The following is a 26,808-nucleotide window of genomic DNA, read 5'->3' on the forward strand; positions in this document are numbered from 1 at the left end:
CACACGGTTGATGTGTTTGTTGTATAATGGATCAAGCGATTGTTTTCACTTGTAAATTGTTACTTTATCTGTTTAGGTGGCCATTCAAGCACATGACTTCAGGTCAAATTCTGCAAGGGATAGGCTATTGTGTTGTTAGCTTATTTATCATGGTTGGCTATTACAGAAAGTTCTGCCCAAACTTGGCAGATATAGCAAGTCATTTGACTGATCTGCTGGAAAAGAATGCAAAATTCATTTGGCATGTTTGGTCAGAACAATGTGAAATTGTTTTATACAAGGTCAAATCAATACTAACTGCGCATGATTTTCAGAAACAGTTCAAATTGACTCTTAATGCCAGTGACATATTGCTGTGTATAGGTGTTGCGATGCAAGAGGGTGAAGATCAAATTGATCACCCTGTACAGGGACTGTTTTAATGTGCATCCTAGCACGTTTGTGCAGTGAGATTAAAAATCCGTGCAGCGATAATTAAAAATCAGTGCTTAAAATATACCCATTAGGGGTGGCTATAATAGCGTCTTCCGTTCTGGTTCCATCAGATAAAATGTCAACACTTCATTACCCCTTTTCTTGAAAACTTCATAGGTTTTCAATTTCATAGAGTCTGATACCTATTATAGAAATAGTTTACGAACCGCTAGTATGTCACCAGCCCCACCCCCAACGCTTTGCTCACGACAGTGTTTACAACCAAATGCAATGTCTGAACACTTTCTGCTTGCTTGCTATACATGTACGGTGGGGTGTCGGTGCAAGCAACTCAACGCACGTTACCATACCTAATTACGTCGCTGGCCTTTCAGAGAGGTTAAAGAAGACCTTAAAGACCTAGTACTTTGGCATCAACACATCTTTTAAGCCCACTAACACCCTCCGCGGCAAATTAGTCAAGGTCCAAAGGATAAACGTAGCAATGTCGTTTATGATGGTATCTCATGTGCGGAAAAGAACTGTAAGCACTCTTATATCGGAGAAACAAAACAATCCATTGGAGCTAGGATTGGCCAACATCGCAAACCTAGCTCTAACGAAGCACAAAACTCGGCTGTTTTCATCCACAACAAAGTCACAGGACATACCTTTAATCCGGAAGACGTCATCATTCTGGACAAGGAGGAACGCTGGTTTGAAAGGGGTGTGCGCGAAGCCGTCTGGGAGAGAGTCGAAAGCCCGTCGCTGAACAGAACAGGAGGACTACGCTTTCAACTCTTGCACGCATGGGACCAGGCACTGAAAGGAATTGATCGCCGTCTCTCACGTGACAAATCGACCTAATTCAGTCACCTGATGATGTCCGATGGTTTTGGACGAAACGTCGTGTTAATGAAACGTATGTTCCAGTATTTGATTTATATCTGTGCTATACTCTTAAAATTGACAAACATTTGCGATTACATTTGGTCTGTTTTTGACCTGAATTAACCACATGTTTGGACCAGTTTGGCATTAAAATTTCCTCGCGCCTCTCCAGCCTCTCGCGCATCAGAAGGTAGCTTCTCACTACGCAAAGGTGTATCGATACCGATACACCTGAGTTCCATGTTTCAGGTGTAACGGAGAACAAGTATAATAGATTTATGCCTTTGTGAATTTTGCCTCATCATACCTCATATAATGACTAAAATATTGCTCATTATAACTTAATGAAAATTTACCATACCTGCTTTACAGCTCTTTACGACACACACAATTTGTAGCAATTAATATTCAATTTTTGAATTTCATACACACCAGAATACGTATAGCATAATATAATTGAGGATGTTCCGCTCCAACGAATACCACCTTATAACCATTGAAACACAGTACAAAAGATAGATATTTGGCCACCTTTCAAGTTCAAGGCAAAGTTCAAAGTGAAACTGGTGATCTGTACCAACCATTTCTTTACAGAGTTTTTTTATGAACATGGAATTACGAAATAGATACTACAACGAGTTAAAACCATAATAAACACTGATGATAAAGCCTACACAATAAATCTAAGAGTGCACACCAGTAAATAGGAATTTCCTATGTACCCTTGTTGGAAACGTCACAGTGATTAAAACGAGGAAAAGTGCAATGTGACTTAATGTAATGCATTAGGAAAGGCTTAAAAACAAACAATTAGGTCCTGATTCATATTTATTCTTCACTTAGGCCTGGGTAATACATTGGCCATGAAAAATGAGCACTACAGGATCCGACTTTTTATGAAGATTTGGCTAAGCTTTCAAAATGTGTTACATTTTAGAAACACCGAGCTATTTGTGAGCTGGCGTAAGCTGTATAGGGTGATCTAGTCGGCAATTTTCTGGAAAAAGTTGCTGGACTCCGTATGATTTCTCCTCACCGGATGACGTTTTCCCGGACCCTGTTTGTACAGAAAGTCAATGGAGACTATTCACCAGTGTGCACCCCTTAACTTTATTCAAAATATGGATAAGACGTATAGGCTAATGTAGTATAGCAGGCAAACACGCAATATCTGATACATTGAATAAGACGTGCTAAATTCGGTGATTATTCAGTGAAGTATGGCTCATTATTGTTTTAATTACACTATTACGATCTAGAAAGATCACGGCAAAAATAACCGTTTACGCAATTCACTTAAGGATACGCAACAAAACACACTGTGTTTACAGTGGGAGCAGATTGTGGAATGTAAATTATATGCGGTCACACATGTCTGGAAACTCCTCACTATATAAAACACCAGCTGAGTGAATATAGTCTCGTCCCAGTCGTCATTATATGTTTGGTGATCAACTAATCATAAGTCGTCTATGAACTAGACTAGTATAAGAACTGTCTTAAACGATGTGCTCAAACGGTATATTTACTCACACGGGTTATTGTGTAAATGCGCTGAAATTCTAATTGCACAAAAAGCGCTTATATAGGAGCGGCTAATTTTAAACAGGACAAGTAAAAATTTAAAAAAAAATTATAAAAGGGACAACCCAAAAAGAACCATTGAAAAGTGGGTCATGAAGATATTGGGGCGATGACACTGTGCATCTGCAAACTAAACCCATATTTTCAACTCCAACACCTGTTCTTATGAATAATTCAGAAGCGTCATAAAAAAAATCTTTAAAAATAGGTAGGTTGGAATAGATAGATCAAAAACAACCTGAACGATTATTCGCGTTTTCAACTCCACACCACACCTATAAATATGTTGGGTCAATCTGGACTGAAAATGAGCCATTCACCAGATTTCGTTGATTACAGCAAATTTCATCCATAAACAAAAAACTTATCCAGCATATTTCATGTCTACCTAAACTCCTGAACAACCTAATCCTTTTTCTGAAAATAGCCACATTTTGAATGTCATCACAAGAAAGTCATGCATATGCAAAATTATGCAAATTCCTATTCCCAACTTGGTAAAATGCATACTCGTAGCCTAATCTCGTACAATATAACACCCAGTTTTGGTTTGTGGTTTCGAAATATTGCAATTTAACATTAGTTCTTTCAAATATGAAACTCTAAAACCCAAATCTAGAACAACCAATCATTATATTTATAAAGATATACCAAACTTTGCATGGTAGAGATTGGACCCAGGATAAATTACACCTAAATTAAGTGTTAATTCAGGGTTAACTCCGCCATGACGGGAAAAATGGTACTTACCTGTCAGCTGTATGACGGGTATTGATATGGCGATAAACGACCACGTGGTCCTTGCTTAACCGATTTGTTTGGAGCGCAAAATTCATCCGTCCATGCAATAATAATAATGAGTAAGCCTATGCTGGGTGAGTACAGTTCAAGAAGCTCGATCCTGAAGAGCCGCGCCTATAGGATGCTTATCAGCAGAATAACTGAAATGTAACTGATTTGATTTGAGTACGTGCCACAAAATATGATGCATTCGAGAAAAAAGTATATAAAAGTAGGATTAAAATTCGTTCATTTTTGTATTTTATAGGCATTTTATAGAGTCATAAACAGTGATAAAGTTGCCGTGAATATAGGAATTATTAATCTATGCATCTAATTTTTCGTTTACTGTCGTTTTGTGTATACCAGGTGCTTCATTTCTTCCCATCTTCTCTGGCAAATTCACTGATGATAGAAATAGATGACAGCATGGCATCACCGAATCATCATCATGTAGACCATGTAGACAGCGGCTGGGCTTGGATGATATTTGTGGCAGCCTTCAATGTATGGTTTTTGTGGGAAGGGCTATTAAAGGCCCTATCGGTACTTCTTTCTACCCTTCAGGAACAATTCGTAACGCATACTTGGGTTATTGGTATAATGGTTACACTCATGGCAAGTGTTCGGGAATTTGCAGGTAAATTTTGTATTGCGACGATTAAATATGTTCCAATCAGGATCTACCATTCTGTTTCCTAAGTCACGTTTTGTTGGTTTAAAATCGTTCTTTCTTAGCAATTAGTGTTATGATGGCCGGCACGAATGCCACATACACTGGCTGGATTGTATATTTTGTTTAGTAAAAGGGCTAACCCCGTATGAATCATCGTTTGTAGCTGCCGCCGCATGCAGGATTTGATTGGTCGCATCACATACCTGCCATTTTTATAGACCGACCCTTCAAAAAGCGCACAAACTGAACAGATATACAGTATAACAAAGACAACAATATCATGGAAAACGTATTATATTGGAAATAGTTTTGAATGATTCTACAGATCTGTGCTGGCATCCCGGGCTGGCATGTAGCAGCATGAATAGTGTGTCACAATGTGAAACTGCGTTTTATACTTTTCAGCACCAGTGGTCGGCATTCTGGCGAGTAGGATGAGCAACCAGATTCTTGGAATGACCGGTGGAATATTAATTGGTTTCTCTATGATCTTGGCTTCCTTCGCTGATGATATCCAGTTACTTGTCCTGCTTTTATCATTTGTGAATGGTAAGAGGTCCTGTATGGGCCCAAATTTATATAGTATAGGCCTACTGTCCATTCAATTAGCTTAGATTCTTGTTTAAAAAAAAAAGATATTTGAAAAAATAAAAACAGTCAAAGTCATCAAAGAAAAGTGTTAGAACACCCTTAGACTCAACGTGATTTATACTTTTCAAATTCCAAATTAATTATTTACCTGCTGTGGACGGTGTGCCTCTGACACTTGGAACTGTTATGGTTGTCATTTCAATAATATATATATATTATTGTTATACCGTTCCGGTAATTGGATACAGGGGCGTAGCCAGCTTTCTTGGTCAGGGGGGGCAAAAAATTCAGGGGCACAGCTGAAAAAAATTGCAGTTGCAACATGAAATTTTTGTTTTTAGAGAGACTGTACATGTTTTCGAGCTTCCAAAAAAGGCTTTATTGGGGCGATATGCGCGCGTAGCGTGCAAAAACAAATTGAATTTGACACTATTTTTGCCCATGATCGAGACGAAAATTGCTTTAATGTGACAATTTTGGTATTTTGCACTATTTTGGCCCATGATCGGGGTGAGTTTTGATGAAAAAGGGGCTCCTTGCCCTTTTTCTTTTCCTTTGCCCTTTGGTCAGAGGGGCACTTTTTTCTTTCATTTTTTGTCAGGCGGGGGGGCAGTCTGCCCCCCTGCCCCCCCCTACTGATTGGATAGGGTCATTATTTTATTTTATTTTATTATTTTACTTTATTATTCGATTCTTTGTTTCAATCCAACGTACAGGAATCGCTTTCTCTCTGTTGATGGTTCCATGTTTTGCACTACTCGGACAATATTTTGACAAACTTTATCCTTTAGTAGCCAGCTTCGTATATTCCGGAGGCTCAATTGGACTGATGGTATTTGCTCCACTAACACAACTTTTTCTGGATTTATACGGATGGCGCGGTGTACTTCTACTTCTTGGTGGCCTCTATTTGCATCTGACTATCAGTGGCATTTTATTCCGATTACCTATAAAACAATATAATCAAATAAATACAACTACCGATTTACCTAATGCATTTCCCACTTTGAAAGTAAAAGATGAGGAATTCGAAGCATTTAGTTGGACAAGTCCATCAAAAACAAATTCATTCAAAGAAAAAAGAGACAAATATTTAGAGATTACAGGCTTGTCACTTTTCAGAAATCGTTCTTTCTTAGCAATTAGTGTTATGATGGCCGGCACCAATGCCACATACACTGGCTGGATTGTGTATTTTATACCGCATTGTTTAGTAAAAGGACTCACCCCGTATGAATCATCTTTTGTAGCTGCCGCCGCAGGATTTGCGCATTTGATTGGCCATATCATATACCTGCCATTTTTATCAAAAAACAATATCAGAAGCGCAATTTACATAGCATGTACTGTTGCAGCTATCCCCCTCTTTTTGGATATGTTCACCGTTACGTTTACAACAATATTGATATCAAATATCTTCTACGCATGCGGAATGGGGGCAGCTTTCCCATTGGGTGAGGTATATTTGAAATCTATTGTAGACAAAGATTCATTGGCTAAAGCATTTGGATGGCGAATGGCAATAGGAGGTGTCGTCAGGACTTTCCCAGGATTCATTGTCGGTAAGCATTTTTTAAACTCGTTGCCTTTACATACTATTCTAAAAGTATTAAAAAATGGCAGTATTTTTCAGTGCGATTTTTTTTTCTTTTTTGTATACAAAATGCTAGAGTGAACAATAGCCCATGACATAGGCAGGCACCTAGACACTATAAAAGACAACCACATGGGCCAATCAGTGGTTCACAGCAGCTTAGAGATAACAAGAGTGGAGGGGTACAGTAAAGCATCAGACACGAGAAATGAAATGCTTATGCTCTCTGCTCTTCAAGGATGGCGCGCCGCACAGTGTCATCGCCCCGATATCTTCATGGCAGAAATCGCCATGGTAGGTTAAATCCACCGCCACGCAGTTTTGTGTCGCATAAGAGCCGAAGGACATCTGACTAAGGCGAGTACTGACAATAGCCCCGATTAGCCCGGTTACTGTCCTCGCTGTGTGTTAGTCAAGCATGGTACACCATAGGTCATATGGTTTTAGAATACCTTCACGATTGGCCTATACACTGCGCTATATAATTCGGCACATATAAATCAAAATTATTGTCAGTTTTTGACTCAAGACGCAAGCTAGTATCTCAAAGCGCAAGCCAGCGACTATCATATCTGTTAAAAATATATATTCAAATGCAAGGAACCACATCTGGTTTCTTTATACGAAATCATTTACGGGAGATATTCATCATTTTCAAACCCGGTATCCAAAGATTTATCGTCTGAATATCAATCGTGCAGAGCACATCCACGTGTATCGATCCCGTGTATTCATTTCAGTGTCTCTTGCTGTATAGTGTAATTATTAACCGGGCGATGTCGGTGTGCGCCGTCGTCAGATATGTTTTCGACTACTCCATCAGATGGAGTCCATCTGCTACTATTAGTATTCCAAACGTGAACTGCAGTGAAGATGAAAGTCCTGCTAGTAGATATGGTTCTAGAAACTGGTACTGTGAGAGCATGTCAAGGCATGGACAAGCTGGAGCGGGTAGCTCTTCTGACTACAAATGGCTTTGGTAGCAGTGACTTCAGATCTGGTGGGCACAAGCTGGTATGCATTTTGTAGAGGACCGTTGCTGCAGCCACTGCAGAGATGTTCACCAGCATTGTACTTGCTTCCTCTTCGCTCACGCCTATGATTCGAAGGGCCATCCTCTGGATAGTCTAATAATCCTAGAGTGGATGGCGGCACTGACACCCATCCAAGACAGTGAGGCATATCCCATCACACTGCGAACTTGAGCCTTGTAAACGGTTGCTCTGCCTCTGACATCAAGTTTATTTGTAACTCTCCTCAATCCGCTCAGCCTCTGTCCTGCTCTGGATGAGACGTTGGAAAGGTACTTTGTCCAGGTTAGCTTGCTGTCAACTGCGACTCCCAGGATCTTCAGCTCCTCCTCAGCCAGTTTGGAGAAGATCTAGCTTGGTTGTACTCCTCTTTCTTGATATTGTCATTGCCTTACATTTCGATGGCTCGAAGGTCACCTTCCATCTGTCTGCCCAAAATCCTCATTTTCTCCAAGTCTCTGTTCAGGCTTGCAGTAATAGCTTCAGGGTTGTCTCGAGATGTAATATCACAAAACAAGGTGGAACCATCTGCATAGAGTTGGTTTTCATGATCACCCAGGTCATCAATGAAGACAGAGAACAAAAGTGGGCCTAATATTGACCCTTGGGGAACTGATGCATTGAAGGAGGAAGTACTTGATGACTAGCCAGATAAGACAACTTTGATGGAACGATCTGTTAGGTAGCTCCTAATCTGAAAAGGGATATAATCCTTCTTGTCTTCCATGAGCAACCGCGTCACATCGGGTATAATCTTCCTTCCAGGAGCAACCACTGTGCATGATTGACGGGCTATTCCATTGCTCGTAATAGGGTAGTGTATTTTAGCGGGACAATGCTGGACGGTGCACGCCCGCGTGCACGATGTGCAAGGTAGACTTTCGCCAAGACTTGGCATGTGGTTGTTGGTGTGTGTGTGTGTGTGTGTGTGTGGGGGGGGGGTTGGGGAGGGGGCGTGTTGTCCGAGATGTTAGGGATTATTTAATAATAGTTATTAATATTGGAAGAACGTTTTAAACTTTAATTTAAGGCATCATATACGATTTTATAATATTTTAGATTTTCAATTTTAAAATAACAAAATAATAAAATAGCATTTAAAAGTTATATTAATAGGCCTATTTATTATCGCACGATAAAAAAAAATGACACACTTTCCGATAAAAATTTGGGAAACAAATTAATTTAAAAAAAAAAAAAAAAAACAATCTTTCTTAAACCAAATTTTCATGAAATTGAGGGCCATCAATAAACCAAAATGCCCAATGCACCCCGAATCTGTCGCACAACCCCGTAGTAGGCCTACCCTCCTTTCCACCCCCGTTGCCCTAAAAGCTCCTAAACTAGACGTGTATTAACCGCCACGAGTATTTTTTTTACTTGTAGGCAAGCTCACCCCTACAGTCGCAATAGTTCTAGCCCAGATAGCTTTTAACTCACGCCTACTAATAACGTACTTTCATCAAGTGATGGCGCTATAAGGTTTACCACGGAAGCTGTTTGGTTTACCGTGGAAGAAGATTATACCCTATATGCCTAATCTAGGTGAGCAGTTTGCCGGATACTCCTTTTGCCACGAGATTCGAGACTTTGATGCCCAGTGCAATTAGGCGCATGTCGTTGCCTCCGTCCAGGGAGTTGGACCACTCTTGGTTCAGTATTGTAAGGATATCAGCTGTGCTGTGGTGTGGCCTGAATCCAAACTGTCGATCGGATATCAGTTGGTTTCCAAGGAGGTACTTCTGAAGTTGGTTCTGTACAACAGCCTCCATGACCTTGCTGATGATGCAGAGCAGGGAGATGGGCGGTACATAGATGGATTAGACTTCGAATCTCTCTTGTGAATAGGGATGACAGATGCAGTCTTCCATTGCTTGGGAAAACACCTTTGGAGATCGACAAGCAAAGCTCAAACAGCAGACTGAGTGGTCTTGCAAGTTCTGCGCTGCACTCCTCCAGGACTCCTGCTGGGATTTCATCAGGACCAGTAGCTTTATTATGGTTGCAGATTCATGAGAAGCTTCCTAACATCTTTGACCTTGAAGGCTATCTTTTCCACTGAGCACGTTGCTAAATGCTGAACTTCAGGAGCACGTTCTTCTGCGGTGGCATGCTGACATTTAGAGTCAAAGGTCTGGCAAAGTTTTTCAGCTTTGTCTTTTGATGTAGTGTAGATTTGGCGCCCGTCCTTCGGCACTGGTATATCAACTCTGGTGGACTTACCAGGCAGGATGTTAACAGTGTTCCACCATTTCTTGCTGCTGAGGCTGCCATCTGAGAGTTCTGTCCTCAACTTGAAGATGAAGTTCGAGCTGTTGTGAAAGAAAGTGCCCAAAATAAAGCAGCAGGTACTGACGACATACCCTAGCAGAAATTCTATACAGCAAGAAGTGTATCAAAAGTGTATCAAAGTGTATTAAAACTGTATCAAAAAGCAATTTGATACAATTTTGATATACAAAGGGTGTATTGAAAATGTATCAACTGAAAATATAGGGTATCAAAACTGTATCAAATACCACCTAACTGTATCAAAAATGTATCAATAGTGTATCGAATTTGAACTTTGCAGTTTTTTAGTGTATGTAAAGTGTATCAAAATGAACTTTTTGGTGCTGAATGTATATCAAAAGTGTATCAAATTGGACTTGTCACATGTCTAGATAATGAATCATCATTTTCAAATTTGCCCATGTGGCATTCATGCAGTTGACACCAGGATTTGCATTTGGAAATGTACTGTATTTTAGAGCAAATTATGGTGTTTTATTTATCATGAAGAAAATACAAACATGCTTCTAGACTGCACATTAGGTTACAATGTATACAGTGCACAACTTATAAGTTCCCCCTAATGCTTTTTGAAATAAATCGAAAATTACTTAACGAAATGTAAAATTGTAAAAAGTTATGAGTAACCTTATTTGTTTTACAAATCTGGGCCAATTTGTAGTGTCACACATCATTGCGTTTGGCCACAATGGTTCATTATGTAAAAAAAGAGGGAGTTTTAAAAGTTGCACCTGAGTCCATAGGAGTCAATTGTCAAACAATACAGTATGTTAGGCCTGTCCATGTGTTTGTAATGGAAATAAAACTTAAAGTCTAGATGTTTAGTAGGGGATGTGTCCTCCTGCACTGTTGACAAGTGCATTGCAACGTCGCCGCATGCTGTTTATTAAATTCCAGACCCGTTGCTGGTCCATGTTGTTCCATACATGTTGGATTGCTCGGGTTAGCTCTTGCAGTGTTGTGTTTTCAACCTCATTTTTAACATGGTCCCAAAGATGCTCAATGGGGTTCATGTCAGGAGATTTTGCTGGCCCATACGACGAGTAAATTTCTTTCACCGGTACATTTTCATGCAGCAAACCTATTGCTCTACCGCGAATAAATTCGGGCAAACGCGGCATTATTAAAATGTGACTTTTCACATGTGATGAACTACTGGCGATGTGGTCTATTCTCACTGCAGTACATATCCCTTCCATCTCAGACATTTATCATTAAAAAGAAAAGAATAAAACATCTGCTTTGCTTTTTAAGAAGAAGAATACCAAAGATTACGTTTTCTTTTACAAACACATGAATATCCCTGGCCTACTGTGTTGTTTGAGAATTGAGTCCTATGGACTCAGGTGCAACTTTTAACACTGTTAAAAACGGTCTCCTTTTTTTACATAATGAACCATTGTGACTGAACGCAATGACGTGTGACGCTAAAATTTGGTCCACATGTGTAAAACAAATAAGGCTACCCATATCATTTTACAGGTTTGCATTTCGTCAAATAGTTTTCGATTTATTAAAAAAAATATGTAGGGGGAACTTATAAGTTGTGCACCCTATAGTTGTAATCAGGGACTGTGATTATAAAAAGAGGATATTTTATTGACTTTGTTCTGATAAGGTAAGCTTACTATATATTATATATAGGGCCTCTATGTATATGTATTAAGCATGAATATAGCACATGCCTGTATATTAAAAACCTTGCTGAATCTTTTTGTTATTGGTAGCCTTTTTGTCTCTTTATTGAGGGTAACAACTTCAGTGACAAGCACTGCTTTCCAAGCAGGCCCTCTACATACATACATACATTATAAATATTTATATAGCGCTGCTACATTTAGAACGTAGCGCTCAAAACAAAAAACACAAAACAAAGCAAAAGAAGAGCATGAAAAAAAAATAAATGAGAACTGCCTGTGAAGGCTGATGTATGTATGTTCCATTTTGGTTGGGTTTTGCTTCTTTTTTGCAATACTTTCTCACACATTTATCCTATTGCGTTGTAATTTTGAACGTTGATAGGGGAAAGTGCATTGAGCTGCTCCGTGATGGGGGAAAGTGCTCGAGGTCAGCATTGGCAGTAGAGGGCAGTGTTGAATTTGAGCTTGATTAGACTAATTTCAAAATTTGACCTTTGACCCCTTCACTTTGAGCTTTGGGGTCATTAATGTTTGCAAATATGTTCAGATCATGTAAAAAGGATAAATTCTTGTTGAATTTGAGCTTGATTGGACCAATTTTGAAATTTGAAAAACTGTATCAAAAGTGTATAAAAACTGTATCAAAAGTGTATAAAAAACTGTATCAAAAGTGTATAAAAAACTGTATCAAAAGTGTATCAAAAAACTATCAAAAGTGTATCAAAAAAACTATCAAAAGTGTATAAAAAACTGTATCAAAAGTGTATCAAAAAACTATATCAAAAGTGTATCAAATGGCATGTATCAAAAATAGGGCGGTCCCACTGGCCAGTATTAGAATTGGAACGCTGATTTGATAGAGTGGTATATTTGATACACTTTTGATATAATTATGTATAAAATGTGTATAAAATGAAAGGATAAGAATTTCAATGCTAATTTGAAAGTTTAAATTGGAACGCTGATTTCATACAGTGACATATTTGATACACTTTTGATATAATTATATATGAAATGTGTATGAAATGAAAGGATCAAAATTTCAATGCTAATTTGATACAGTTTACAGGGCCTCAGATTCGACGAGAATCACAGAATCGATTCTCCTAATGATTCTCGTAAAAAGTTGTTGCGAGAATCAACTTCTTTCATTGAATCATGCAGTAAGTAAAGCAACTCTGATGTTTTTTGATTCTCGCAAACTGGAACGAAACTGAGGCCCTGATTTAAATTGGAACGCTGATTTGATACAGTAACATATTCGATACACTTTTGATATAAATTATGTATGAAATGTGTATGAAATGAAAGGATAAAATTTGAGCGCTAATTTGATACAGTTTAAATTGGAACAGCTGATTTGATACAGTTACATATTTCATACACTTTTGATATAATTATGTATGAAATGTGTATGAAATGAAAGGATAAAAATTTCAACGCTAATTTGATACAGTTTAAATTGGAACCCTGATTTGATACAGTTACATATTTCATACACTTTTGATATAATTATGTATGAAATGTGTATGAAATGAAAGGATAAAAATTTCAACGCTAATTTGATACAGTTTAAATTGGAACCCTGATTTGATACAGTTACATATTTCATACACTTTTGATATAATTATGTATGAAATATGTATGAAATGAAAGGATAAAATTTGAACGCTAATTTGATATGTCAGTTTAAATTGGAACACTGATTTGATACAGTTACATATTTCATACACTTTTGATATAATTATGTATGAAATGTGTATGAAATGAAAGGATAAAAATTTTAACGCTAATTTGATACAGTTTAAATTGGAACCCTGATTTGATACAGTTACATATTTTATACACTTTTGATATAATGATGTATGAAATATGTATGAAATGAAGGGATAAAAATTTCAATGCTAATTTGATACAATTTAAATTGGAAGGCTGATTTGATACAGTAACATATTCGATACACTTTTGATATAAATTATGTATGAAATGTGTATGAAATGAAAGGATAAAATGTCAGCACTAATTTGATACAGTTTAAATTGGAACCCTGATTTGATGCACTTTTGATATAATTATGTATCAAATATGTATGAAATGAAAGGATACATTTCATTTGATACTTTTTTGATACATTATCTTGGCATTTGATACAGTTTTGATATTTATAAAATGTGTATGCAATGTTAATTTGATACAGTTTTGATACATAAAAGTGTATGAAATACTTTTTATTTCATACATTTTTCATACGTATCAAAAGTGGTGTATCAAAAGTATCAAATTTCAGCCAGGGTAACAACAGAAGCCATCCAAGCATGTGAAGATGTTGGAATCAAGTGGCTGACTAGAGTCTTCAATGCAGCATGGGAGGAGAGAGCAGCACCAGATGACTGACAAAAGGCAATAGTGATTCCTATCAGGAAAGAGAAAGGAAGCAAGAGAACTGTTGCTGAGTCACGCCGGCAAGATGTTTGCAAAGATCATAGAGAGAAGAATTCGCCCCCTAGTGGAGCTGCAACTAAGTGAAAAACAGGGGATGTACAGATGCCATTTATCATGTTTATGCGCTATGACAATTATGTGAAAAGTATATCGAGTCCAACCAGGAACTGCACATGGTGTTCGTAGACCAAGAAAAGGCCTTTGACCGGTGGGTAGAGAACAGTTGTAGGCTGTAATGAAGGGCTATGGTATAAGAAGTCAACTATTAGATAATGTCAGAGCTCTATATAAAGATAGCAAATGCATGGTGAGAACTAGAAGTGGCCAGTCAAAGTGGTTCCAAGTAAACATCAGGGGTAAGCCAAGGATGTGTACTCTGGTACTGTCGCCATGGCCGCCACCCCTCTTCTTGATTTATAAGGACAAGACGCCAAGGAAGTAAATCCAACTAATGGAGAAATAAAATGAGCTTCTCTTTGCAGATGACCAGAATCTGATCCACAAGGACTCTGCAGGACTTCAAGATTATACCAACAAACTAAATGCAGCATGTGAAAAATATGGCATGAAAATCAGCATAGCCAATACAGAGGATATTGACATCACCTATCAACACTTATGATAGAAATTTTGTCGTGCTCCGCGCAGTTCTTTCATTCCCAAATTAGGCCCCGCTCCGCGCCTTTAGTTCTGGCAACTGAATAATTTGTTTTGAGTCTGTGTAGGCGTAATCCGCGATATGGAGGGGGGGGGGTCATAAAAATTGACTCTGGCCAATGACATATTCATGACCCCCTCCAAAGAAAATGATATCCTCCTAATGTAGATGTAAATTAAACTCATGGTTTTATTGCATTCCTCTTCAGGTTGGATCTACGATTATACTGGTAGTTACGATGCAGGATTTATACTTCTAGGTACTCTGCAGGCTATAAGTGCACTGGCTGTTGCTGCAGATCATTTATATCAGATCAAAGAAAACCATGGGGATAAAAAACATTGAAAGGATACAACAGCACAAGAAGTTGTGTTTCAAAGTATGTTGGCTTCCAATCACTTTTGGTGTTCTCTGTATATTTTTTATTGTATCAATAAATTGTTTATGTAATAGTGGAACGATGAACCTCGAAAAGTGCCTTATTGTAGGAGTGCCTTGTTTTACTTTTAGGAGCCTGACTTCGCTAAAATACACAACAACACGTTTCAAGCAAAAGGGGTGCACTAAACAATCAGAAAAGTCATTAGAAAAATATACTGAGTGCATAAATGTTGTATAATTGCACTTTAATATATTTATGCAACTTGCAAAAATTATTGTCATAAATTCATAAAGGCGTGTGCAATTGATGCTTTATGCAATGCACAACTAGTGTAGGTGTTGTGCCAAACTGTGTGCACAACATTCTATATCAACACTGTCATTCAACATTATGATCCTATTGTAATTATTTTGCCTAATATAAGCCGCACAAAATGGGTGCACTTTGAGTAAAACACGCACACAAATAATTTTTGCCCCATGCGTGTATGAAGATCAGTCTGGCTTTAATTTTGGGGTACACGGTCCAAATGTAAACAAGTGCCATTCTTCTCTGCTGGCAAGTGTAGCACTGACAGAAATTGGCACCAAGGGTGAAAATAAAAGAGTTTTTCTACCAGGACTCGGTTTGGGAAAGAAATAAGTCCTGGCTCACCTGAATTCAATGAGGACAAGGACTCACTTTAGTCTAAACAGGACTCGCTTTTGTTTAGTAGCAGTCAGAATTTGAGCCAAATTGGTCTAATATCCAATGGTACGGTTCAATAGCCTACATAATTACTTTCAACAATAGTAGCTCAAATTCTGACCTTTTACAGAGAAACCCCATTTTGTCTCACCCATTTAGGGCTCATATTGAAATTCCCTTACACAGAAAGGTTTGCGCCATCCTGCAGCTTTCCTGTGCTAGCCTTCTTTTGTTAAAATCCTGGGCAGGGTGTATCACTGATGCATATAATCCATCCGTTTTATGACCAAGCTTTCCTGAGGCGCGCTTAGCGAGGGGAATCCTGCCTTCTTTCTGTGTGAATACGTGGTAGGGTATTTCAATATGAGCCCTTACTGTTTCTTCTGTATTTTAAAATGTATGACTGTATGGTGACAGGCTATGGCTAAGAACAGAAAGTGTAGCCTGGTGTTGTGATTTTTAATTTTAGGCCATCTTAATTAAATCCTGTGTCTCAAAGCTTGTGAGAAATTGAAAACCTTATGCGGAATGCGGTTGTTTTTTGATGTGTATATATTTTTATGTGTCAGTTCAAGATTTCGGACAAGAATTTTGTGCAAAAATTATCCAATGCTGCAAATGTTGGAATAGTATACAATTTAAGTCATTGCTACAAACTATTATTCCTCTCTTTTATTGTTTTTGTATCCAAAATTTGCAAAAAAATCTGAAACTTATGATCAAATATGAATTTGGGGTTTTAATTTTGCCTTTTTGTTAAAAAAAATAAAAAGACATTAAAAAAAAAAAAAAAAATCTTGATTTTCAAAGAGGACTACGTGTGCGATTTTACTAAAACGTGGCAGCTTTGAGACACAGGATTTAATCTCAATGGGCTTAGGCAACTAATGAACCTGAAACAAGGCTCATAACCTGCTTATTGTCACCATTGATTGGCACAATTATGCAATACAGACAGCACACAAAAAAGCATAAAGCATGTACTTGCTGGCTGAAGGGCAAAATAACCTACATGTAGGCTATAGAACTATTCTTGTATCCTCCACCTGCACATAAGGGCAATTCCATGCAAAAAATGGACATGGCACATGAAAAATGCTTAGAACTTTAAAACTACAAGTGCTATAATGGCAAATTTGGTATCAAATGAAAGATGTTAACATGCTCCTTAAATGTTGTCTTGCAGTTACGTTGGTGCATGTTTACCATGAATTGTTTTTGTAAAACCTGTGGATTTTTTTTGCCAATATCATGCTGTGGTATGAGGATATATCATTCTGCATGCATACAAACTCTAGACACTCTGTTGGTTTCATCTAATTTTTTTCAACAATTTATGTCTGAAAATGTTCAAAAATGACACAACTTTTGAAAGTTTTTTGGTATCACTAATTTTAAAACATTATACAGATCCATATATACTGCGCCAATAAAGTATCCTTACACTTGGAAAAATAATCACAATTTCAAAACTAAACAATATTGGGGTAAGTTTGATTTTTAATAGATGCACTATCTAATCCTGCACATTATGACACCACATTGAATCTAATGTGACCTCAAGAAGTAAAGTTACAAGCAATTGAATAGACGAAGGTCCAGTTTTAAAAGTGACAAAGTGGCCTATACAAGGCCGAAAAAGATTCCAACAAGCCACATCAAAGAGACAACACAGTTTCTTCAATGAAGCGTTATATTATTTAAAGCAGTTTTTATTTCAGTTTTTACTGCTCTGTACTTTTCATAACTTTCATTTTATTTGTCAGTTCCTTTGTTTCAGTTTTCTTTTGTTCCTTTTGTTTTAAATTAAAGCCAAACGGATAAATCGGCCATTCACCACTCTCAAATCAGATGTCTAGTATGATTTGAATAGGCCAGTTTGTCACTTTTAAAACTGGACCTTCGTCTAATCAAATGCTTGTAACTTTGCTTCTTGAAGTCACATTGAATTCAATGTGGTGTCATAATGTACAGGATAAGGCAGTGCATCTATTAAAAAAACAAATTTACCCCAATATCGTGCAGTTTGGAAATTGTGATTATTTTTCCAAGTGTAAGGATACTTTATTGGCGCAGTATATTAATTGAAATGAGAAAGGTCTTGATAAATATATCCTCTAAATGAGCATTTCAATCCTGTACATTTGAATGTGTATTTGTTTGTTTTTAAAAACGGTCGCTCCGTGTGGAGACAGGCTTGTGTCCTGATGGGACCAGGCTCAAACAAAATGCTCAAGCCAGGCTAAAAAGCCTATATACATGTAAGCATGCTGGCCTGTATGGAAAGAGAAGTGAGAAACAGATTTGAAGACAAAGAACAAGGAAAAGAAGGCCACTGCCAACAATCAAGTTAACAATTTTACTGTCAGCCTTTGGGTCAAGTGAAAGGAAGTGCGTAATCCAATCTCAACTGCCACTGAGGCTAAAAGGTGTTGAAATTGACTCCTTTATATGTAGATCCTGGGCTTCTCTACTGGAAGTCAGTTTGACCAAAACCCCATCCCACATTAAAATATGCGTATTGTATATGTGATAAGCAAAATCAATCGGAACTCGGAAATATTGATTTAGAGATATAGCCAAACAAAGGAAACATTTCCTTTTCTTTCCTGCTGTTTTGGAAACTCTTTAATTGCTCATATCTTTGGAACTGGTTGTACAATTTCAATGGGGTTTTCTGCAAAATGAAGCTTTGTAAATGTTTTTTACTACCCTGTAAGAAACTGAACATTTAACATTTCCGAGTTCCGACTGATTTTGCTTGATCGCATCACATATATCAAACAGGAATATGGATTAACCTTCAATATGTCCATCTGTATGTGTATTGCATAACAAAGCAGATGGATTAACCTCTGAGCTGTATCTATTGTTATGCAATACGCCTATTACCTTGTGGGAAGGAATGTCGGTCAAACTGACTTCTGTTAGAGAAATCCAGGATTCAGATATTGCATACCGTATTGTTCCTAATAAGCACCCAGTCTCTATTAAACCCCAACCTAAATATTTTCCAAAATGAAAATTGAAAGAGCAATAAAATTTAGAATTATTCAGTGCAAACATAGGTCTCACTGGATATTATAGGAAATTAATTTCTCATGATGATAAGCCATTCCTTCTGCAAACAGGCACATCTAAAACTGGAATGGGTAGTGTTATTTTGATCATTTAACCCTAACACGCCCGAGTACTACAAAATACTACTTGATATATGCGCTGTTCGTGCGTGCACCCCACGTGGTGTGATGACGCAATCGCCCTAAGTGATATATAGGCACGGTTTTGCTGGCTAGCGAAGCCCAAGACCTGTGGCAAAGTGTCGCTGACCCAATGCTTGGCATGCGAGGGGTCTCGGGTTCATATCCCACCCAGAGCAAACAACTTCTTTCTTTCTTTTCTCTCTTTATTCCTTCCTTCTTTCCCTTCCCGTCGCCAAAAAGCCCCTGGTGGGTTAGGGTTTAAATGTAAAAACATACACAAAAAATTGATCCCTAATAAATGCCCAGCCTTCATGAAATGTCATGGCCCATGGGCGCTTATTAGGAACAAAATACAGTACTAGTTTTGTGATGCATGCTGGGAAGAGAGTGAATCAACCCCTGGTTGGAGTCTGGACTTGTACTTTGGGATTTAACAGGAACCCAATTTTTTCAAGTCAAAGGTGAATTGTGTAATGTTGCTGTTTTCATCGCCATAATCAAATGTTTTGATTTTAGACTTCTGCCAATCATCAAATTTCACATCCATTGTTTGCTCATCACTAATCTGTCCATCTACATTGATAACAAACCCATGTATATTAACAAACACCTCATTTCTGATACGGAAAGCACCGATATCATTTGCTGGTATCAGATCTTGTTGGACGTCCTCTCCCACTGTGATCGAGACTGAGTTTCTGAGAAATCGCAATCGGAGCTTGTTGACTACGGGCTTTTGTAGACTGAACTCCCTTTTAAAAGGGTCATCAGTTGGCGACTTGTACAGGACTCTATAAATTGTATCTCGGTGGACAAAGAGCATAGGCTTCATGTACCAGCTGTGGGGTTGAACTTCTTCCGTCATTGCGGTGTGCCAGCTGTCATTAGTGGTGTTGTATGTAATGATAATATGCTCATCATTTTGCCCAAAATGGGTGTCTTTGAGACCATACACTATGAGCTCACCTTCAAACACAATGGCTGATATCCACCTACAATGTACATTAGCTACCATAGGGAGTGGATTCATCATCTGCCACACTCTGTCCTTCAGATGAAAGCGTTCTACCCGATTCATGCGATTGCCTGACCAGTTAGTCCCACCAATAACATACAGATAATCAGTTAGAGTCACCATTGCAAACGTACGACCTCGTGATCATTTTCCATTGGTGGGAGAGACTTCCATTTGTTTAGCTCAGCATCATACTCAAGTAACTGCTTTCCATATGGATCAGTCACATGACCTATGTCGGTCATGTCATCTTCATTACCTCCAACCGCATACAAAGTTCTGTTTGCTACAACTAGAGAACCCAGATGTTGTGGTGCGGCAAACTGTTTGAGGAGTTTCCACTCTTTGATGTCAACATCGAAATAGCCGAGCTGACACTTGTCTTGCCAGGGTTCGTCTAGATCTGAATCCTGTGTGTCAAATAACCCGCCAAAGGATAATGCTATTGGAGCCTGTGAAATAAACAACAATAGAGACTTGGTCAGTGGACACATTATTTTCTGAACAATGTTCTGGCAGGAATCTACCCTTATTCTTGAAAATCAGTGTTTTTAGATCCTAAATGCGTTACGCGTGTAACTTGCCTTGCCTAAAAAAAACACCCCTTTTTACTTGTTTGTTTGGTCACGCATGCGTGCAGACCATTTATGTGAGTGGCCCGGGCTTTATGGGCAATCAATACACATTTTGTGGTTGCTGTGATGCATTGCTTTATGGGCAATCAATACACATTTTTGTGGTTGCTGAGATGTATTGTTTTATGGGCAATCAATACAGGGGTGTCCCCATTGTCACCCTGCTTCTGTCACCTATGGACACTATCAAATTTGAATCAGCAATCAATGGTACTCACAGTAATAGTACTCCTGGTAGCAAACAAATCGGGGTAATCAAGGGAACGATTGACCTTAGACTCCTCAGACTTCTGCAACTTGAGAGTCTTCTCAAGCAGTCGTTGACAATCTGGTATTTTAAGGATATCTGCATCCAGTAACGTAGTGAGACTTTCTTCAGACACATGTCCTAGTCGAATCTGTTGAAGAAGACTTAGTGCATGAGGATGCCTTTTGTCCCAATCATGCTTCAACCAGTTGATGACCATTTCAAGAACCTGTGGAGAAATCAAACAAGTCAGGGTTAGCAGATGGTTAGAAAGAGGCGTCAAGGATACATTCAAGCCACAGAGCCAGGGAAGACGCCATCTGCCAGACATCTATTGGCCCTCATCAGGTTATGTGATTCAGGTCTACTCCCTAGGTCATGTGACCGGTCAACCAATGTCTCCAACAATTTAAGAAGAGTTTCACAGACGTTGCTCAAATACTTTTGGTAGTAGAACATTTGAGTGCATTAGTTGAACTTATCCTGTAATCATGAATCAGGCTAGTTTCGGCATGAATTCATGTTGTAACATCAGTATAACAAATTCTTAAAGCATTGTGGGACAGTTTTAGCAGTTTGGGGACACTTTTTGAACTCTGACCTATCGGGAAATTGCTTAAATTATTATTCATTCATTTATTATTGTAATAATATTGTCATTAAAATATTTTTAAATAGTTAATTTATGAAATAACCATGTTTATTTTTCATTTCAATTTTCCCAATAGGTCAGAGTGCAAGATGTTCCAAAACTGCATCAACTTTCCCACAATGCATTGCAAATTTTAATGCTGATTTGGCTTATTCTTGCAAATATTCTTGTGAAGTGTTGTGATTCTCAAACATTTTCAAAGTTAAAATACTTACATGTAGTTAATGTAGATAATATGTCTACTGTTTTAGTGGGAATTAGATGTTAGGTTAGGTATCACACCTCTTTACATGTATGGGACCAATGGCTTAACATGTGATACAAAGGACATATCGCTGTCATGATTCATTAACCTATTTGAATACATGAATACAAAACCCACCTAAGTCCATGGGAAGTGATTTTGAGAAAAAAACCTGTGTATCATTTTAATTCCTTCAGTTCAATATGGTAAGTTTTACGTGCAAATGAGTGGGTTAAACTGTATTAGGTATGACGATTAGTACTTCAGGGACTTCGTGGGGTTCATTTTAAATGCTGGACTTGGGTGGTTTTTTTAATCATATATACAAAGACAACAATGTTGGAATGAGATTAACACTGGTAAGATAATACAAAATAAAGCACACAGGTATGTATAATGTTGATAAGCATTCTGCCATGTAATATAAACCACACACTTTCCTTGATTAAACCCTTTTTTTTTTCAAAAGTCACTCTCCAGCAATGAATGTGTTACAAGTGGACTTTTATACATACTGGATTTCAATAAATATGTTACAAGACTCAAATCATGGACTTGTGTAGTTCTTTCATACATGCTATTTTTCACATGCTCAATAGACACAGAGGATGAATTTGAGTTGTTCTTTCATATATGACTGGCCTATGTATAGCAACAATTTCCCATGCATAACTCAATTTGGCCAGTATGGACTTGGGTGGGTTTTGTATGTATTCAATTCTAAATGGACCGTAGGGAGAGTGGCAGTCTGAATTTAATCTATAAATATGTTGCCATCCAAATGAAAACATTTTTTCCAAGCCAATACCCGGGCAAGTTGCTACTGCCAGATACTAAACCCGGGACCTTATTCACCAAATGCAAGCAGTTAGCAGTAGCACCCTACCCACTGCACCACACTGTATATAATGGTCACTAACCTCTTTCTCTTCGTCTTCGCTTGAAAGATCTGGCCGCCTCAAGAAGTCATCAAGGAAGGAACTGCTTGCCATTTCCATGAAGTACTTTGTTTCCTTCAAGTCCTGAATGTTCTGACACATGTACCTCAAGGACTTCTCAACAATATCTTTAAGGTCACCATGACATTTTGCTAGTTGGTACAATTTGAAACAATCCTCCATGTTGATCTTGTCTAAAGGCCTGTCAAACTTGTTAAGTTCCATGAACTGAGAGCAATACTGGTAGATATCTGTGAACTGCATGTAGCAAGCCATCTCTAGAATTTCAAATGCTACTTCCGTATAATCTTCATCTTTCCGTATAAGCATATTCCAGTAATACTTCAAAGATTTCAGGATCACCTTCGATTTTAATCTCACTTTCGGTGCTTTCTTTGAACCCATGTGAGAACATGCCTCTGAAGTAGTTACTTGATGAAGCAAGAACAGCTTTGTGAGCGGGGAAAGCTCTTCCACCTACGTTGATGATGACATCACAAAGTTCACTTTGTTTTCGCAACTCATTCAAGGAAGAAGCTAACTTACTGGTATAATCTGATGTGTGAGACGTTGGCTCAGCCTGCTTTTGTATGCCATTCATGATTTACCCTAAAAGAAAAAGAAAAGAAAGAGTATGAATTACTTGCACATTTTTAGCCTTTTCTTGCCAAAAAGTTTGTTTGCTAAATTGCTCAAGTTAAATAGACTGTAGTAGATAATAAATTTATTTTGACAGATGAGGGGGAGTATATCCACGACAACACGATAGTTACTGTGTGGATCGTAAGGTAGACTGGGAACCATACCGGCCTCAGTAAGAGACCCGATCAATTTTTTAATGCATTAAAACAATTTTTTAGATTGTCAAATTTGGCTACCATTTAGCTTGACTAACATTTATAATCTTTGCTATCTGTGATTTGGTCACAGAAACACTATTTTCACCCCTACTATACTATACGAAAGTGCATGGGTGCGAAATAGAAAGGGGGCGAAAGTGCACGGGTCCGAAATTGAAAGGGTGTGAAGTGTCCCGTTTCCTCTGCACGTACTAAACAGTGTATGGGGGTGAGAAGAAATTCTACAATTTTATCCTGTTATTCCTGTAACGTACATAACTGAACACAATTGTAGGATTTCCGACTGAGACCCCATTTGACACATGTTATTTATTCAAATTTGCCATCAAACCACATCATTTTATATATATCAAATTAAAGCCCTTATAAAGAAAACCAAAACTGAAAACAGTTTTGTCATAGCACCTTCTGTAGCAAAGTTACATCTTGATAAAGGCTGACTTTCATCAAAAATAGTCAGCCAACTTTTGAAAATCCCTAAAATTCCAATGTGCGATTTTTATCTCATCACAAAAATAAATCATATATTTGGGTCAAGTGAAGTATAGACAACATATAAATCATTGAATATATTTATGTAGGTTTCTTTTAAAGGGGCATTTCGTGATCCACAGCCTCATCCCCCCAATTTTCTCAAAAAAAGTTGAGATTTTTATGTCACTGGAAACCTCTGGCTACATAATGTTTATGTACAAAATATTTCTTGCAGATTAATTTGTTTTGCAAAGATATCGTGAAATTTGAATTTCGTTCTGGTGCACCAGAACGAAATTACAACGCATTGTCTATGGAGCAGTGTAATACACATATTAATCATGCATATCTCGCAAACGCAAAATCGGAATCAACTGAAATTTTGGGAATAGGCTTTTTTCGTGGATATGTACTGAAAAATGTCATAAAAAGAGGATGCTAGGATCACGAAACACTCCTTTAAAGGAAGTGTCCGGCAATCACAACATTATGTCATATATGGTGGAAAAACATAAAAACGAATAAAAACAGCAATCTCTCAACACGCGATATTCAAAATTCCCGCGCCAAAATTTTCTAGAGCAATGACGTCATGGTTATTTGTGCTCATTTGTCGTCAGGCTTCATTGCACTATTAGGACGTCATTGCTCTAGACAATTTCGGCGCGGGAATTTTGAATATCGCGTGTTGAGAGATGGCTGTTTTTATTCGTTTTTATGGTTAATATGACTTTGTTTTAAATGAAACCATGTGATTCGTGCTTGGTAATTATTTATCTAACATAAGACATACCGTAATGTTTTGATTGCATGACGGACACGAACCTTTAATTTTCTATGTAAAATATGTCTTGTGTTTGGGCCAATTTGGCTGACTATAAAAAAATTATTTAATTTGTGTACATCGTGGAGCATACTCTTTGCGTGGCTGTGCGTAGTAAGCTGTTGTAAGCAGATAACCTCGGCCTCGCATATATATGATGCGTAGAGTAGCGTTGTATGCTCGTGTATTACTTGCATGAATAGTCGCAACAAGTTGAATGTTCCACGATGTACACGAATTAAATATTTTTTCTATAGAAAATGTGTTACTGAGCCTGAGCTGAGATTTTCCTTTTACTAAAAGTTTTAGTTATACATGTATGTAATGCATGTAAAATGACAGATTGACATGCATGCATGCATGTCGGGATGTATGTCATGTGTTTTATCACCAGAAACCACAGCTGTTCATGCACTGAAGATGTCACTCATATCGTTGACGATGCAGCAAATGTCATACCTTCTTGAGAAAGGTAAAATGAAGGGAGAGAAACAATTAAAAATGGTAAAACACTTACATTTATTGCTCGTAAACATGGTAAAGATTGCAAAGATTCGCAATTTTTTCTTTCCTTGTTGGTAAATACAGACCGTCACCTAATGCGCCCTCAGTGGGCCTAAGCCACGACCATCAGAAGTAGCCGGCCGCAAAGGTTCCCTTGCATTGCTATTATAGCCTATTTTGCTTGGAATGGAATAGGGGGAGGGATACAAAAGGCCCCAGGTCACAGGGGAAATTGCCCAAAGTTGCCAAATCTTATTACGTTTCCCAAAGTTGCTTAGCATATTCTCAAAATTGCATAAAGTTATTCAAGCTTCCCAAAGTTGCTTAACATTTTCTCAAAATTTCAATTAGAGAAAGTTTCACAAATTGCTTAACATTTTTTTTAAATTGCCTGAAGTTGCTGAAAACACGCTCAAAAGATTTTAAAATTACTTAACACTGAAAACATGAATAGGCCTATTGTTTCTGCTAAAGATTCAATTATAATCAGGAAAGTTCAACTTTTCTGGTATAATGCATACTGAGTCTATAGATCCTATGAACAGATTTACCCCCCCCCCCCATGACACGGGCATGTGCAATAATCAGGGCTGTGCAATAATTATGAGCTGGGGTAAAATTTCGAAACTGCGTGGGCCTGCCAAAAATCGCTTACCCCTTCCCCCTCTGCCCGCCAAAAAGCGCTTGCCTCCCCAACCTGCCAATCAAAAATCTTTGTCCCCTCCCCGTACATGCCAAATTTTTGGGATCCCAATTTTGTTCAACTTTCCTGGTATAATGCATAATAGGCCTATGAACAGACTTACCCCAAGCTGTTTGGAAATAATTATTGCACAGCCCCATATTGTAATAGATGTCACAGAATTGCATTGATTTTCACGAGTCCATTGAAGTGGTGTTCATGGTGTTAGAGACTGAAATCAGTTATAGACTGGTTCTATTTTGAAAATATTATGTGCTTTAAGGGATCTGGAATGAGCGTTTTAAGCGTTTCGACAGTATTTTTGTGGGACATGAGAGCCCATCAGACATATCGAATTGCATTCTGAATACAACGAATGTCTTTCTGATATCAAATCATTATTCATTTTTTGAAATTCACGATATAATACACATTTTATGACAAATTATTAAAATTTGATATTTTTCACATTTTTGATATATAACAGTCCTCGAAGTAAATTTTATAAATCTAATGATATATTCTTAAAGTGTATGTATTGTTCAGGGAAAACAAATCCATATCTTCAATACGAAAGGTCAAAATTTTCAATTGATCGTCGGCTTTTCATCCCACCTACATACACTTTAAATATAAATCATCAGATTTATAAAGTTTACTTCGAGTACTGTTAAATATCAAAAATATCTATTTTAATCATTTGCCATAAAATGTGTATTACATTGCGAATTTCAAAAATAAAAATTATTTGATATCAGAAAGACATTCTTCGTATTCAGAATGCAATTCGATATGTCTGATGTGCTCTAATGTCCCACAATAAATACTGTCCAAACGTTTATACCCCACCCCTTAATAACAGATATTAT

At 37.8% G+C, this 26,808-nt stretch overlaps 2 protein-coding genes across 2 annotated transcripts; one reads left to right on the top strand and one right to left on the bottom strand.

The window, feature by feature from the left end:
- Positions 1-919: 919 nt before the first annotated feature.
- Positions 920-15,005, top strand: LOC140172468 (monocarboxylate transporter 13-like). Its single transcript, XM_072195615.1, has 5 exons — positions 920-958; positions 4,039-4,309; positions 4,751-4,894; positions 5,653-6,498; positions 14,769-15,005. The coding sequence occupies exons 1-5, from the start codon at positions 920-922 to the stop codon at positions 14,936-14,938; spliced, it is 1,470 nt and encodes a 489-aa protein (XP_072051716.1). The 3' UTR covers positions 14,939-15,005.
- A 1,749-nt stretch (positions 15,006-16,754) lies between these two features.
- LOC140135655 (kelch-like protein 12) lies at positions 16,755-25,412 on the bottom strand. The gene is made up of 4 exons (XM_072157231.1): positions 25,271-25,412; positions 22,579-23,205; positions 20,734-20,991; positions 16,755-20,332 (listed from the first exon to the last, which is right to left on the bottom strand). The coding sequence occupies exons 2-4, from the start codon at positions 22,999-23,001 to the stop codon at positions 19,997-19,999; spliced, it is 1,017 nt and encodes a 338-aa protein (XP_072013332.1). The 5' UTR covers positions 23,002-23,205; positions 25,271-25,412; the 3' UTR covers positions 16,755-19,996.
- Positions 25,413-26,808: the final 1,396 nt, after the last annotated feature.

Source organism: Amphiura filiformis, chromosome 16 (assembly GCF_039555335.1).
Source record: "Amphiura filiformis chromosome 16, Afil_fr2py, whole genome shotgun sequence".
Taxonomy (NCBI): Eukaryota; Metazoa; Echinodermata; class Ophiuroidea; order Amphilepidida; family Amphiuridae; genus Amphiura; species Amphiura filiformis.

Coding starts and splice junctions, on each gene's coding strand:
- LOC140172468 (XM_072195615.1), top strand. CDS start 920: ATGTCGTTTATGATGGTATCTCATGTGCGGAAAAGAACT. Junction 4,310..4,750: donor AAGTGTTCGGGAATTTGCAG/GTAAATTTTGTA, acceptor TATACTTTTCAG/CACCAGTGGTCGGCATTCTG. Junction 4,895..5,652: donor GCTTTTATCATTTGTGAATG/GTAAGAGGTCCT, acceptor TCCAACGTACAG/GAATCGCTTTCTCTCTGTTG.
- LOC140135655 (XM_072157231.1), bottom strand. CDS start 23,001: ATGGGTTCAAAGAAAGCACCGAAAGTGAGATTAAAATCGAAGGTGATC. Junction 20,992..22,578: donor GCGAAGACGAAGAGAAAGAG/GTTAGTGACCAT, acceptor ATTTCTCCACAG/GTTCTTGAAATGGTCATCAA. Junction 20,333..20,733: donor CTACCAGGAGTACTATTACT/GTGAGTACCATT, acceptor TTTATTTCACAG/GCTCCAATAGCATTATCCTT.